This window comes from Etheostoma cragini, chromosome 18, assembly GCF_013103735.1.
Source record: "Etheostoma cragini isolate CJK2018 chromosome 18, CSU_Ecrag_1.0, whole genome shotgun sequence".
NCBI classification, from domain to species: Eukaryota; Metazoa; Chordata; class Actinopteri; order Perciformes; family Percidae; genus Etheostoma; species Etheostoma cragini.
This window is the reverse complement of record NC_048424.1, coordinates 9,538,241-9,553,365: the sequence shown is the minus strand read 5'-3', so window position 1 is coordinate 9,553,365 and position 15,125 is coordinate 9,538,241. Positions and strand designations below refer to the sequence as shown.

The following is a 15,125-nucleotide window of genomic DNA, read 5'->3' as shown; positions in this document are numbered from 1 at the left end:
ATGAGACAAAAGTGGAACTCTTTGGAAGGTGTGTGTCCAAGTATATCTGGCGTAGAAGGAACACTGCATTTCATAAAAGGAACATTATACCAGCAGTAAAATATGGTTGTGGTAGTGTGATGGTTTGGGGCTGTTTTGCTGCTTCAGGACCTGGAAGACTTGCCGTGATAAAAGGAACTATGAATTCTGCTGTCTACCAAGAGATCCTGAAGGAGAATGTCCGACCATCTGTTTGTGTACTCAAGCTGAAACAAACTTGGGTTCTGCAGCAGGACAATGATCCTAAACACACCAGCAAGTCCACCACCAAGGAGTGGCCTTGCCAAAGTCCTGACCTGAATCCTATTGAGATGTTGTGGTATGACCTTAAAAAGGCCTTTCATGCTCAAAAACTCTCTAATGTAACTGAATTAGGACAATTCTGCAAAGATGAGTGGGCCAAAATTCCTCCAGGAAGCTGTAAAAGCCTCATTGCACGTTCGCATCACATTGCCAACGCTTGGTTGCAGTTGTTGCTGCTAAGGGGGGCCCAACAAGTTATTAGGTTTAGGGGGCAATCACTTTTTCACACAGGGCCATGATGGTATGGATTTTTTTTTTCACCTTTTAATAATAAACATCTTCATTTACAAATTGCATTTTGTGTTTACTTGTGTTTACCTTGACTATTGTTTAAATTGGTTGGATGTTCCGAAACACTTAAGTATGACAAACATGCAAAGGAACAGGAAATGAGGAAGGGGGCAAACACTTTTTCACACCACTGTAAGTGGTGTGGCTAGACTCAAAAGACAGGGACAATGATTTTATTTTCACACATATTTTCAGCTCAGTGTGTATGACATTCTTGCTGCTGTTACTTGCTTTTCAGTGGACATTCAAATGATTCCTCCCTATGGTGAGACTGATTTCTGACTTATGTCCTAAACGCATTGGATGAAAAGCTATACCAACTTCAAAGAGGCTTTGAGAAAAAAAATGTAAAAGTGTTATGTGATAATTTATTTTGGCAAGGTTTGTTTGTCATGGAGCTGCCATACAATGAATAACGCCTTTGATAGTTTATTAAAGGTAAAGCAACACTTTGTACATTTCCTTAAAAAAATCCTCTGTACATGTACGAATACATCAATCCCTGAAGCTCCAATCACAGGCAGATGACATTTTTTTTTTGACAATGCTTTTATGAGATTTTCCAATGTGTTATATGCAACAAGTCCTCCAAAGTAGACAACTAGATGAGGGTTTACTGATCGGAATATTTGTCTGTACCAACACATGATGGTTACAAAAATGATTCAAATAAGTTTTTTTGTAATCTGCTACGGTTATGTTGAGGTCCTGCCGTTCAACTACTTTATTAAAACTGCATGAGATTTTTGTCTTTTGAGGGCAGCACACAACAAGCGAACATGACCATGGTTAACTTGTTCAAGCTGTTGTCATTAACTATTTGTACTTATACCCACCAAATGACACCACTTTACATTCAGTCTATATCTTCTGCTCATTGTCTGTTGTTTGTTTGTGTGTTTTACTTGTTTGTTTTTTCGCTTTTACTGTAAAAAAAACACTGCTGCTGTTACAAGGGAATTACCCCCTGTGGGATGAATAAAGTATTATCTAATCTACTCTAATCTAATCTAATAACCCACGTAATGACAAGCCAGGGCTGACGAAGTATAGAGAGCAACAAAGTCTGTGTAGGGAGGGATAGGTCCAACAAACACAGGGCTTTCACCCAGGAGACCGCTGTTTGTGTCCTGTGTGAAATCAAAACGTTTGTTTATTTTAACTTACATTTGTAAGGGATACCAGCACCACATCACACATAGTCGTTTTATCCAACAATATATATTAAAATATTGATTTGTGCAGTTTTGACTTTAAGTTTCAACAAAGTCAAATGCTTTACTGACCCATCTATCTATCTCAAACGCCTCCATGTGAGGTATTGCGGTGCCATGGAAACACCATGCTACTTCTACTCTACCTTTGTTCCTGAAAGACAAGGGTCCAAAAGGTCTTATTATGGGGTTGAGAAGTAGAAGAATTAAGAAGCATGTCATTCCTAAACCTGTCTAGAAATGTAAAAACTAAAACTTGGCTTTTCACCAGATCAGGGGCGATCTACTCCCAACGTAGCTTTCTTATCTCCTCCCGGTCTCTCTCTGCCTCTACCTTCATTACCTTCATCTCTCTTTGTCTTTGTCCTTGTTATGTCTCTCCACCTTAATCTGAGGACCAACCAGCAGGACTCCACAGTCAAACAGTCCAAAATCTACTCCTCTCTAACTTTAACCTTCCTATTGCAGAATTGATTGAAACTCCTAACGTGCTCACCAACCATCTTCCAGCTCAGCCATACAATAATTTTGTGTTCATAAAAAATAACTGAGGTTATGTAATACACTTCCTGTGCTTCCTGCTTCATTCTGACTAAGCCTACATCCATGTGAATAAGCAGATGTCACACAATCACTTGGAAATGTACTTGAATACCACAAGAAGATGGAAATCAATGTATTCCTGATTGGAATGAAGTGGATGATCTATGTATGGAGTGTATGCATGGAATAAATGTAGCCTCTCATTTGCGTGTGCAGTTGTAGGGTGATGAAGGCCGCTTATTGGCAAAATCATGATTGACATCACAGAGAGAGAAAGACAAGAGCCCTGCTGACTGACAATAGCAAAGCAGAGTAGATGTAAAGTGTTGAAGTGACGCAGAGTAGAGTCTGCAGGTCAGGGATAAAGTGGGTCGAGCACGCTGCCACACCTGGCCCTTGTCTGAAGAGCAGGTTAGCTGAAGAGTTAAAACAAAAGCTCTCGGATAGAAAACTCTCAGCATGTCTACTTGTAGTTTATGTAGCTACTGCCCTATAGTGTTTTTTTCTGCCTTTGTTGTGTTCAATGGGCATCTTCACGTATGAGATGTGTTGAAAAAAAACTGCCTGCTTCTTATATACATTTTGGTATGGTGCTTTGACATTTAAATTTTTACGCCAATTGGACCGATGGGAATATGGTAATGGGAAGTTAATAAGTTATGAAGTAATCACTTTGGCACGTTAGCTTCATGATTGTAGCCATGATTTTTCTGAGGGCCAAAAGTCAAATTTTAATTTTTAACATCATTGTAGTTGACTCATTCTAATGAAGCTTATATTAAGACCCTTCCCAATTGCCTATTGTGGTCTGTTTTGATACTAGGGAGTACATTGTGAAATATTGTAGTGCTGCACAGTGATTGAAGTTTTTTTTTGTTTAAAAGTAACAGCAACTATGTTTTTTAACATTACATACTGTACGTAGGTGTTTCTTGATTGAGCTAAATCTGCAAGCACCAAACAGCACAAGTTCATTGCTTAAACCTGTATTAGCTGATTTTAAGCAACTCTAAGACAGTGGAAACAAGCCAAATAAAAAAAAGATGCAAAAGACTTGGAAATTGTCTGTCTTTCAGTGGCATTTTTGTTCTACATTAGCAGTTTTTATACAATCCTCTTTTTGTTGACAACAAATGTTGGCATTTGCAGTAATAAAAGACTGAGTACCCAGTGTGTTAGATGTTAAATGTAAGAATGACAGATTGGCTTGTCAGTACTCTTCTTGATCTGGCACTTTATTACATTCACTCTTTGTTTGTCCTTGTGTATCTTACTCAATACAAAGACACACAAACACACACAAACACACACACACACACACACACACTTCATGAAGGAGGCTTCTTTAGGGGCAAAGGTATGAATTAAAAGATAACAAGCTCCCCTTTGATGAGCTCAAACCCGTCTGACAGTCTCATTCAGTTGTCCACTACATGCCAGGAAACCCACACATGGCTTGGCATCTGTGTTGGCCCAACATCATTTTTACACACTCTCTCTCTCTCTCTCTCTTTCTATCTTTCTCTCTCTCTCTCTCTCTCTCTCTCTCTCTCTCTGACCCAAAATCATTTCCTCCACCCATGGAGACTTCTACAAAAGCTAAAAAAAGAACCACTTTCCCATCTCCTATAGAGGAAAAAGAAATAAGAGACATGGGAAGGAATGTAGCCCTAGAGTGTCATTATAATGGATAATTTAAAGGCATGTTCTTCATCTGAGAAGAAAGAGTCCCTTCCCCTGCCAAGAACTTAAATATGCACGTATGCATCAAATATATCATATACAACATAAAAGGAGGAAGCAGACAAGAGCAGCTTCTCTTTGGTTCTACCACTGGGAGATGATATGAGAAAGGCTTCCTTAAGGATAATGGCAATGACAAGAAACAAATCCTTCTGTGCCTGCCAATAGAGTAGAGTCTATTAGACTGGAAATCTTCTGTATGTGTGTTTAGTACATACAAGGAAATTAAGTCAGATTTTATCTAACACAACAAGGTGTCCATACTCACATATTTTAGATACTGTAGCTATCCAACAAGACACGTTTAGGGTTTTCTGCATTTTTCTTACTGTAAACAGATCCCAAGACAAAAGGAAAATAAAAGCGGTTCATTTGTATCGCAATGCTTTCCGACCTACCCTGCAGCTCTCAGCTTAAAGACTGTTCATTCACAATGAAATCTTGACTGACTGGAAATCTTATATAGTTATATGGAATATATAGTTTCCATTTTTTCAAAATGAGGCTGACATCCCAAAGTTACCCAACCTTTTTGGCAAATGTTACTAGCAGCAACACTAAGGTGTAAATAGCACATTTGTTGGAGACTATTATTAGCTGAGGATTAATACATATAGTGCCAGCATTAGGATGGTGTACGTACTGAATTAATGACCCCAAATACATTATTTTCAACAAAATAATCTAATTTTTTTATAAACAAAAACACAGAGAGAAATCCATTCAAAGTGGAAGAGACAGCAACCTCAACACATAATGCAAGACTACCACTGTATCTATAAAATCAGCTGTTAATACTTTAAACATTATTTGTAGTTTAAATATTGAATTGTTCATCTCATACCCTTTTCTTTAACAAGGTAAAACAACATATTATATTTACATCTAATGCATTGTACACATTACTCCAGATTGTGCATTGTCAAAAAGTCTTGAAAATGCGGCCTAAAAACCAAAACTGGCTAAAAAACAAATTGCCCGGAAGTCTTCTTCATAAAGTTACTTTTCGCATGCACATCTTTTAATGTATGTAATGTCTTTGAACATTCAAGGTGCTATGAGCCAAAATCTGAACAATTAAATGAGAAAACAAAGATTAAAGATGGAAGTTACCTTACTGTATTTCGTCTCTCAGGTTCTTTTCTGAGAATTTGACCTGCACTCACGCAGTGTTCATGAAAATATCCAACAAAACTGGTCTTGGTCATCCCTAGCTGTCTTAATAATGTCCTCTTCATTTAACATATGGTGGACAACTGCCCAATAACAAAACTCCTCCCTCACTGAAATGATTGGGGAAAAATATTGCACGAATGAACTGAAAAGTAGCATCCAGGTTTGTTTGGCTTTTACTGACAAGTGTGAATGTTCCTTCAGGGCTATTGCATGGTGCAATGTGCCGCTGTATAAGTGTGTGAGACGACTCTTGCCCTTTTGTAATGACTAAGACCGTAGCTAGAGTCAGTCACTGTCACTCAACATTGACTAACAGACAGAGAAAGAGGGTAAGAGGGGGGGAAATTGAGAGGAAGAGATGAAGTGAATATTAATCCCAAAAAGGAAAATATCTTCACAATTCAAGTTGATTCAATATGGTCTTGCACAAAAAGATGTGTGTGAGCCTCTGTTTGATTGCTAAAAGCAAAAAGACTTAAAAAGACAAAGACAAGACAGCCCAAAGGGAGACAATGGACTAGGGGCATTGTTTCCCTCTCTAGTTTTGTGTCTGTGACAAAAATACCAATTATTCATTGCTGGAGAACATTTCTATTCAGTGCTAATGGTATGAGGTCTAGTTGTTCTTGGTTGCCTTGGTGACATGCACATCAGGAAGACAACACAGCGTATCCCAGCCTTCCAGCCTGTAAACTGATTTGTTGCCCTCCGGTGAGATGCTCTCAACAGTGAATCAGAAGGTTAAAAAAACACATCCATACCTGCCGATGAGGAGGAACTCCCCGAACACCCCAAGTCTCCTCATGGCCATCAGGAGACCTCGGACAGTCATGCCTTCACAGAAACACACCACTACACGAGCTTTGGGTAGACGCTCCCGTAGTTTCCTCAGAAGGCGATCAAAGTGCTTCTCCCCTGCGTTACTGTAGATCTTGTCCGAGTGGGCAATGCATAAACCTTCCTGAGAGGCCAGCTCCTTGAAGGCCTCCATGCCACTCTCCCCATAGTTTCCTGCAGGTGATGAAGAAAATAGATTAAATAGGGAGAATTCCGATGGAAGACAGACTTTTTAGTTAAGCTTTGCGGATATGGATAATACACTGGCTGTGGCGTTTTCATTAATTGTGAGCTCAAAATTGGGGACATTATTTCCTTATTGTAACTGAAACAATTAATGTTTTTGCAATAACAAAACATTACATGCCCTGTTACTTTAAAAAACACAAATGCTTTCAACCATACATTTCTAATTATTTCAATGATGTTGATTTAGTTTAGTGCGTCCAGTCTCAACTGAGATGAAGGTCCGATCCTCTTTTAATGAGTGTCACAGTGAGTTTACTGGCTACTGATTGCAATCAAAGCCAAAAGGGTGACGATAGCTACCCTTGTTTAACTGCACACTATCCCAATCAAGGGCCCTGCAAAGCTGTTTGTGTGTAAGTCTAAATCTTCTATTTCCTCAATCTGGACTGTTGATAAAGCCCACAGCTCTTTAGAATGAGAGCTGGATTATACAGCCAATCCAATCACTTGTACATGTTTGAACATGTGTTTTAGTGTGCGTGCATGCGCGCATGTGTGTGTGTGCATTTTGTCAAAAGGAAATTAGGAGCCCCTATCCATAACAATCTGAGAACATTTGTTGTGCAAATGCATTGTTGTGAGGCCAGGTTCCTGGGGCCCTCTAATGCCGCTTTCTCGTTATATGAGTGATGAAAAATGAAAACTCTATCTCTGTGTGGCATGGCTTTATAGAGCAGCTGAAATAGGCATCACAGTAATGCATTTACTCTGGCACACAATGGGCCTATGTGTTGGTTTTCCAATTGTCTTTTGATGATATTTTCAGTTACCTCATTTCACTCCCCCACTAGTAAATGGAAATAATGATATCCTATTATTTTACTCTTTCCATCTAGACCGTGAGACAGGTGGGTGGTGGTGCATTAGTTGACAGCCCATTTGACAGTGACTACCAAAAACCTGCTTTGAGTATTCCTACCAGACTGATGATAATCGGGACAGATAATTTATGCAATTTCACAGCCCTAGCTGTTGCTACGGGAACAAGCTGCATTTATAACTTGTCTAAGGTGGCAGGGAGAGAAAACTCATGAGCCAGTCGTGACCACTTTTTCAGAGATAACTAAAGATAGAGAAGATTTACATATGACTCCTCCTCAAAGGTCAGCCAAATTAGGATGTGAAGTCTCAGTTAGAAAGATTTACTGTGGCTCCAAACGTCTCTGCTGTCTCTGACAAAGCTGAACCTATAGTCATTGCAAGGATTAACATTTACAGAATGTCTGCATGTAAAAGAAGAAAAAAACATAATTTAATTCTAATAACAGTTTGTACTGTAAACCTTTTTGTAAAATATCCTAACTTTATCACTCGCACTGAAGGCTGTTAAGTAAATTATGCTGCTGGCAATCAAATCCATTCTTCCCCTGACTGGTTTATTCATTACTCTTAAATTATGACTTCAGTCCCAGAGGCATACAGAGTCCTGTATGTTGAAGGTCAGACAGCTGACGCCACCTAGTAATGTCTCCAGGTACTACAGCTCCCTAACTCCCTCTCTTCATCTATCTGATCGCAACCTGTGTCAAAGCCCCGCTCCAACACCTGACTATAATAGGACTTTCCAAAGATGTTTCACACTCCCCATGAGTCCACAACTCCTTAAGGGGTGGATGCTGGGAAATGTCACTTGTCAGTCATATTTTGGTTGACATCAATGAATGTGATTCACTAACACTTAAATAAAAATCTATAGACATAATTCACTTCACAGTAATTACTCTTTCTACCCAAACCCTGTCTTCCTTTTACCTCATGTCCCCAACATAATGCACTGTTGTGTTATTTGGCTGAACAAATTAGCATACGAGTTATCAAAAAGAAAAAAGAGTAGCTAAAAACAGAATGCTAATTTTGCTAGGGTGTCTGTGGAGATAAGACATTTATGTATCTGGTGAAATTTAAAACATTTGTCCCCAACATGTAATTTTTCATTCCAGCTTTAACCATGGAATTAATTAAACGTTTCCAAAAGATACACGTACATTGTTAATGCTGAAATGGTCCCTTGTGTGTGTGTGGCTGGATGCTGACTTTTAAAACCTCCTTTGAGAATCCTAATAACACAGCAATTCAGCATTTCAACAAAAGGAGAGACCAGCCAATGTTTACTCAACACACACTCTATAGTCAAACTCCTAGTGTAGGTTATTTAACAAATGCAAGCGCATATGTGTGATGATGCATTGGATGTGTGGGAAGATGCTTGAAGCAATGTCAACACAACCTCCAACTGCAGACAACTGCATACAAATCCTAATGAAGATATGCGTATGTATGCACGTCTGCTCTAAAAAGCATGAGAGCCACATGCTGAGACAGGCAGATACTCCACATGGAGTTGTAAAGGAGTGAAAACATTTCAATGACATTCAGTTCCTCTTAAGTGAAAAACATGGAAGTGGGATTGTTAGAGGATGGTCTATGCACATTTTGTTTGTCATTTTATCAAATTATTATTTTCTAAGCCAGTGGTTTACCATAAAATATGTAATTATCTTTTCAGGTTTCCCAGTTTATATCAACTTTAAGTCCCTGCATCAAATGTCCAGAATTTGTATAAAAGGAAAAGGAACTCAATTTCAATTCGGTTTTATTCATAGTGTCAAATCATAACAGAAGTTATATCGGGACACTTTAGACCACACTATAATTTACAGAGACCTTTCCCACAAGACTATAAAGTCTATGATATATTATTCTCACTATTTTCAAAATTATAGCATTAAATATGGAATTTATGTGTGTCTCTCTGACACTTCAATCAATGAAAACATTGTAGTGATGCTATGGGTAATTTAGATTCTATAATCACTTTCATCCACTACCAGACTAACAGACAACATGGCTGATGGCACATTATGGTGATTTTCCACTAAGAGAGGTCAGTGATAGGAGTCTCACCCTCAGTGTGCACTGCAGATACATAGGTCCAGTTGTACCGTTTGACAATGTCCAGCATGGCCCGGGCCTGGAGGGTGTCTGAGGCCACGACCCTCAAGAAGTACTTGAACAGAGTCTTGTCACTCAGGTCGATGCTGGTGGCGGAGTAGCCGATCTGGGGGATGTTGAAGAGCTGTAGGAGGTTCTGCACCTGAATGGCCACAGAACTGGATCCCGGTCCGATCACTCCTGCGATGGGTTTCTTGGACGGGGGAGGCTGGTGGGACGGGGTGCCGTCAATGCACCATTTGGACCCGTCCTTATCATCCCGGATGGAGATGAGAGAGTCCCGGATGAACTCGATGCTCTGCTCCAGAGCCACAGAGGAGTGCCAGCAAGAGTCTCGGATCTCACAGCCCAGGCTGATATTGGGTAGCAGGTTCGGGTCAGCGTTGATCCGGTCCAACGTGTGGAACATGGCCTCCACCCTTTGGATGCCATACTGCTCGCGGACGTCCCCGCACTTCCGCTCGGCCACTTTCTCCGCAGACGGCTGGTGGTGGACGGAGAACAGCGCACCGATGATCACGTCTCCATCCATACGAGCTACGGAGCGGACCACGGCGCGAGGCACCGCCGATCGCTCATTGATGCTGCTGCTGTGGGAGAGCACGAGGACACGGAAGAAAAACGTTGGGAGGAACAGGAGAGCGAAGAGACCCATCTTTACGCGTGCCATATTGTGCCACATTGCGTGAGCCGTACCAACTGTGCAGGCATACTATCTGCTGTCTGTCAGTAGGCTACATCCGAGTTTATCCCAGCGACCACGATCTGTGAGCACGACACCCGGGGCATTTCCTCGCGCACCTACAGAGAAATGAGACAAACTACTGTGACATGCAAGCTGAGAGAAACGATGCAAGATGTGCTACAGTGTTATGTGGGAATAGTTGACTAAGCACGCATGCTCCTTTCCATCAACGCCCTTTTACATCCCTGCAGCTGGCAGCAGTCCTCATGCCTCTCTTATAGCTACAAATGATATGCCTTTGAGCAAGGCATTTAACTCACACCCACCTGATCAGGGGGCCGTAGTAGCTTAACAGGACAGCTATCCACTGGGAATTGCCCCACTGTGCATGTGGTTAGCTCTGGAGGGGGCAGCCAGGTACTTTAAAATGTCTCAAACAATCCTGTTTTAAACACATAGCCAGGAGCTGGAGAGGCTGAGGTCCTGTGCTCGCTGCCCATTGAGAAAATCAGGCAGGAACCAGATTTCAGCACCGTGGACAGCGCGCTTTCCAAACACGTTACAAGGACGTCTTAGGGACTGTTGTCTGGGCTCGTCATCCTCTCACAGACCCAGCCTTCACGATTTGACACAGCTAGTTTCTCATAAAGCCGATAAACTACCATCCTTCCACAGTCGACTCCTGTTTGAATTCTAAATGAGGACGGATGGAAGACAAACGCACCGTACATTCTTCTGCATCGGTTGATTAAAATACTACAAAAAAATAGTCTAATAGTGATAATAATAATAAATAATACACAAACTAAGAATGTCTCATTCAGCAGAAGAAAACACAACGTGAGTCGGTTCTCAATAGCCAGTATGAGCTTTTCACTATCTATCATTTTCATTGTCCTGTTGACATCTTACATATTTTAAGCAGATTGTTTTCTGAACCTATAGCATCAAAACTTACCTGAATCCTTGAGACATGTCGCGTGCCTTAGTCCGTCTTCTGTAGCGCGTGTCTTCGGCTGTATCACCTCTCTCTCTCTCTCTCTCTTTGTCTCTCTCTCTTTCTCTCTCTCTCTGTCTCCCTCTCTCTCTCTCTTTCTCTCTGTCTCTCTCTCTCTCTGTCTCTCTCTCTCGCTCGCTCTCTCTCTCTGTCTCTCTCTCTCTCTCTCTCTCTCTCTCTCTCTCTCTCGACGTGAACATTAAGATCCCCCGCAACCATCGCCTTTTCTACAGTATTATGCACGTCTTTAATACATGCATTGTCTAAGACCTACAAGGTTTTATCTAAGCTGAAAAGGACAGGAAATAAAATGGAAATCTGCGGTGAGGTGTAATACATTATACAAATCATATCAGTGGAGCATTTGAGCTTCTTTGCAAGATAGTTGGCTGTTGATGTATTACATCTCCATGAGATGATTTCATGCACGCCATTCTCCCCACTCCATATAAGCAGGTGTGGAAATGATAAGAGAAAGTATGGCCTGTCTTCTGTTTGGTCTGTAACACTATAATACAACTGTTTTTGTAGCAAACTTTGTTTTTGTACACGAGTGTGTATGAAAGGTGTGCCATTATTGCTATATCATCATAAATAGTTGAAGCAATTTAATAATTCCACGTGTCAATAATTTTGAGAGGGGAAAAGTGAGATGAGTTATCGGTGTCAGGGTATAACCAGATTTGAATTAGGCTACGTGACAGCTCACTATAACAGTGAGTTTATAGGAGACTGACAAGTGCTAACAACAAGCAGACAGCACCGCTGTCCTTTATGACTAATAGGCAATATCTCATATGTCCCCTCCTTGAGTTTACATAAGGAATCAACGCTTGACACAGGATGGATGTTTTCAGCACCACGGACAGAAGTCACCAGTCTTAATCACGCCATCTACTGTTTGGTTGAAGGCTCCTGGGGACATGTAGGCCTAAGTCGCTCTTAACCTGCTGAATAAAGCTTCACTCATTACTTTAGCCTGAGTTGAACGTTTCTGCAGTAAGGACTGCCTAAATCGTTGAGTAAACTGATGTAGGCCTGATGCAAACACTTTTACACTGGAAAAGATATTACCCAAAAGTATATTTTGTTGGCAGCTGGAGATTGGCAGCTGGAGAGATGCCAACTCCTGGGCACTGCCAGGTGCTCATGAGCAAGGCACCGAACCCCCTCCCCAACTGCTCAGGGCGCTGGTCCAGCACCCTAACTCTGACATCTCTCCATTAGTACATGTTTAGGACTTGAGCATGTGTGTGTCTTTCAGGCGTGTGTGTAGTGATTATAACAAAACAGAGTGTACATTGTAATTTCCCCACTAGGGATCAATAAACAGTATAAATTAATATTATTGTTTGTTTTATTTCCAACTCCAACAGATTACCCGCCACTATACTGTAAGCTACAATATAAATAAATAAATAATATAAGCTACAATCACTGAATTGAACTTCTGAAACAACTCCGCCCAGCTAGACAGTGGGTGAGTCTCCACCCTGCGCGTAATATCACGCAAAGCAACGGCCCACTCCTGGGAGGCATGCAGTTTACTTTGTAAGGTCCTGTCGTGACTCACACCAGTTGGTACAAATCACAAATAAACTTATAGGAAGATCTGTGACGCTGCCTCTGCTGGTGCCCGGGGCTTCGGGTGCGAGCATCTGCTACTGACCCTGAGTAAAAGTGACATCTTTGAGAAGAAGAGACATGATCTTGGATGCTGCAGCCACACTTCAGGGCAAAAGGCGACGGCGGTGCTCGGTTTATTCTGGGACTGCAATCTGCGTGGGTTGACCACCAGGCTTTCCAGCTATGACTTAAGCATTACTATTATTGAGATGATTTAGTATTGCTCCAGAGAAACTGGTCAATTATATAATTATTCATTAACAAAATGTTATTAAATATCTGTTGGTCTTGTAATGCTTTATTATGTTTTTAGGCTTTGGAGTGTTTCTACCTCTAATGTTGATGTCACGGTTGTGAAATACTGGATGTTCCAAAAATTGAACTCACATTTCTATTTCCTCAAAACATAAACCCCATCAATCAATCTTTTGCCAAGCCTATTTTTCATCGTAGACCTTGCTTTGTGCAACTCAGGGAAATCAGGAAAGTTGGCACTTATTCTGCAACATTTGTCATTATTATCAACGTGGGATTAATTGCCTTTTCCAGACAATGACAACAGCACAAATAATATAAATATTTGGTTAGTTGTCTAACATGCAACATCTCACTTGCATGGGAATAGGAAAAGCATGGTGTGTGTGTGTGTGTGTTTGTGTTTGTGTGTGTGAGAGATCTAGAGTCTGGTCTTGTCATGGTAGACCTTTTGGTGGTCTCTTACTCTCTCGCTTTCATTGCTGGCCTTAACAGTAGGACTTACGTATGAGATTGTTTTATGGTTGCCAGGCATAGATAAGTAAACCTCAGATGAAGCAGTATAAACCATTGAAACAAAGTTGTTTGAGTATCATCATTCTTAGATTCATGGTTAATCGTATTCACAAATTGAACAGAATCTCAAACAAACACTATGTTTGCATTTTGTTCTCATTCAAAATCCATAGATTATAATACAGCATACCGTGGTGCTCATAAGTTTATTAACCCCTGCTAAAGTTGACTAAAAAGAGGAATTAAAAATTTGTCTTTTGGAAATTTGTCTTATTGCCTTAATTAAAAAAAGAATCCAACTTCTAAGGACAACCTTTATTTTGTGAATTAACAATTTATTGTGAATAAATAAATGTTCCTCCTTAAAATACATATGGCATACATGTACACATCCCTATGTTAAATTCCCATAGAAGCAGGCACATTTTTATTTTTAAAGGCCAGTTATATCATGGATCAGGATACTATGCATCCTGATTCCCTTGACCTGTGGAATTAGAACAGCCCCACATCATCACACAGGCCACACCTAGAGATTGGCATGGGGAACTTTCCATTAAATAATCTCTCAGTGCAAATCAAACCAGCTTTTAGACTAAATAAAATCAAACCATGCCAATCTGTAGGTATGGTGAAGGAAATGTGATGATGTGGGGCTATTCTTATTCCAAAAGCCAAGGGAACTTTATCAGGATGCATATTATCCTGATCCATGATATAACTGGCCTTTAAAAATAAAAATGTGATAAATAAATATCTTAATCATGATATTAATAAACAACTTAAACAACTGGGATTTTTTATTTTGCCTATTTAGTTAAACAGTATAAAACTTTTAATAGGAAAAGACATTGCAAATTCTGACCCCCTACTGACTGCACGGGTTTGTTTCAACACCTCGTGACAAGTGTATTCGGTACTGCTAAGCACTGTCCTGCTGATGTGTCATGAGTCAGCGCCTCCAGCTGCAGGGGTGCTGTTTTGCAGGTGACCCCGACCTCGAAACGTGGCGTCTCTCCCTCAGTTAACGACAATGAATTTGGACACAGTCTAACCATTACCAGCTGGGAGGCCGCTTGGCAAAAATAGTATAACAGTGACCTCTCCTGTTTGTGACTGGTCATTGCAGTTGTGTAAAAAAGAAAAAAAGGCTGTGTAGTGTTTAGGCAATAATTAGGTCTAAAAAAAAATAAAGATTTCTGTGAGTTGTTTGTGAGTTTTGTGTCTGATTTATTTATCGTTTATGGACGCCTAGAGCCTACTTTTAAATTCAGCCACCATACCATAAATTTATCTTAACTTTCCTGATGCGCCTGTTTCCGAATGTATTTAGGATGGTTCCGTTTATTTATAGGTGGTAAAGATGTCGCAAATACTAGAAATACAGAAATAGATATATTCGAAATGAACTGCACAAAATACAGCGATCCCTTTTCTAACCTTACGTTTACGAAATTTTTCAATTTCAAATTATTAATTGAAGGTATTAAATGCATTTTAAATTAAAGTACTCACCGATTAATTACAGTATAAACGATTTGATCTTTTAGGTAATATGATACAATGTTTTATACAGTCTATGGTGAATAATTAAATTAAAACATTTCATTTTTTCCAGACTTTAAATTTTTTTTTTTTTTTAATTACAAAGCGATGTCTATCTACACAAACATATTTAATCCTTCATTTCCTTTACTGT

The 15,125-nt window shown here is 40.1% G+C and overlaps 1 protein-coding gene across 4 annotated transcripts in view; it reads right to left on the bottom strand.

Moving 5' to 3' along the window:
• grm1a (glutamate receptor, metabotropic 1a) overlaps nucleotides 1-11,096 on the bottom strand; it is a 29,402-nt gene extending 18,306 nt beyond the window's left edge. For all 4 annotated transcript variants that reach the window (XM_034900317.1, XM_034900318.1, XM_034900319.1 and 1 more), the window contains exons 1-3: nucleotides 10,991-11,096; nucleotides 9,300-10,148; nucleotides 6,071-6,320 (exon numbers count right to left, since the gene is read on the bottom strand). In XM_034900317.1, coding sequence (XP_034756208.1) covers nucleotides 6,071-6,320; nucleotides 9,300-10,029 — 980 coding nt within the window. In that variant the 5' untranslated portion in view covers nucleotides 10,030-10,148; nucleotides 10,991-11,096. The remainder of the gene's footprint in view (nucleotides 1-6,070; nucleotides 6,321-9,299; nucleotides 10,149-10,990) is intronic.
• Between the last annotated feature and the right edge of the window lie 4,029 nt (nucleotides 11,097-15,125).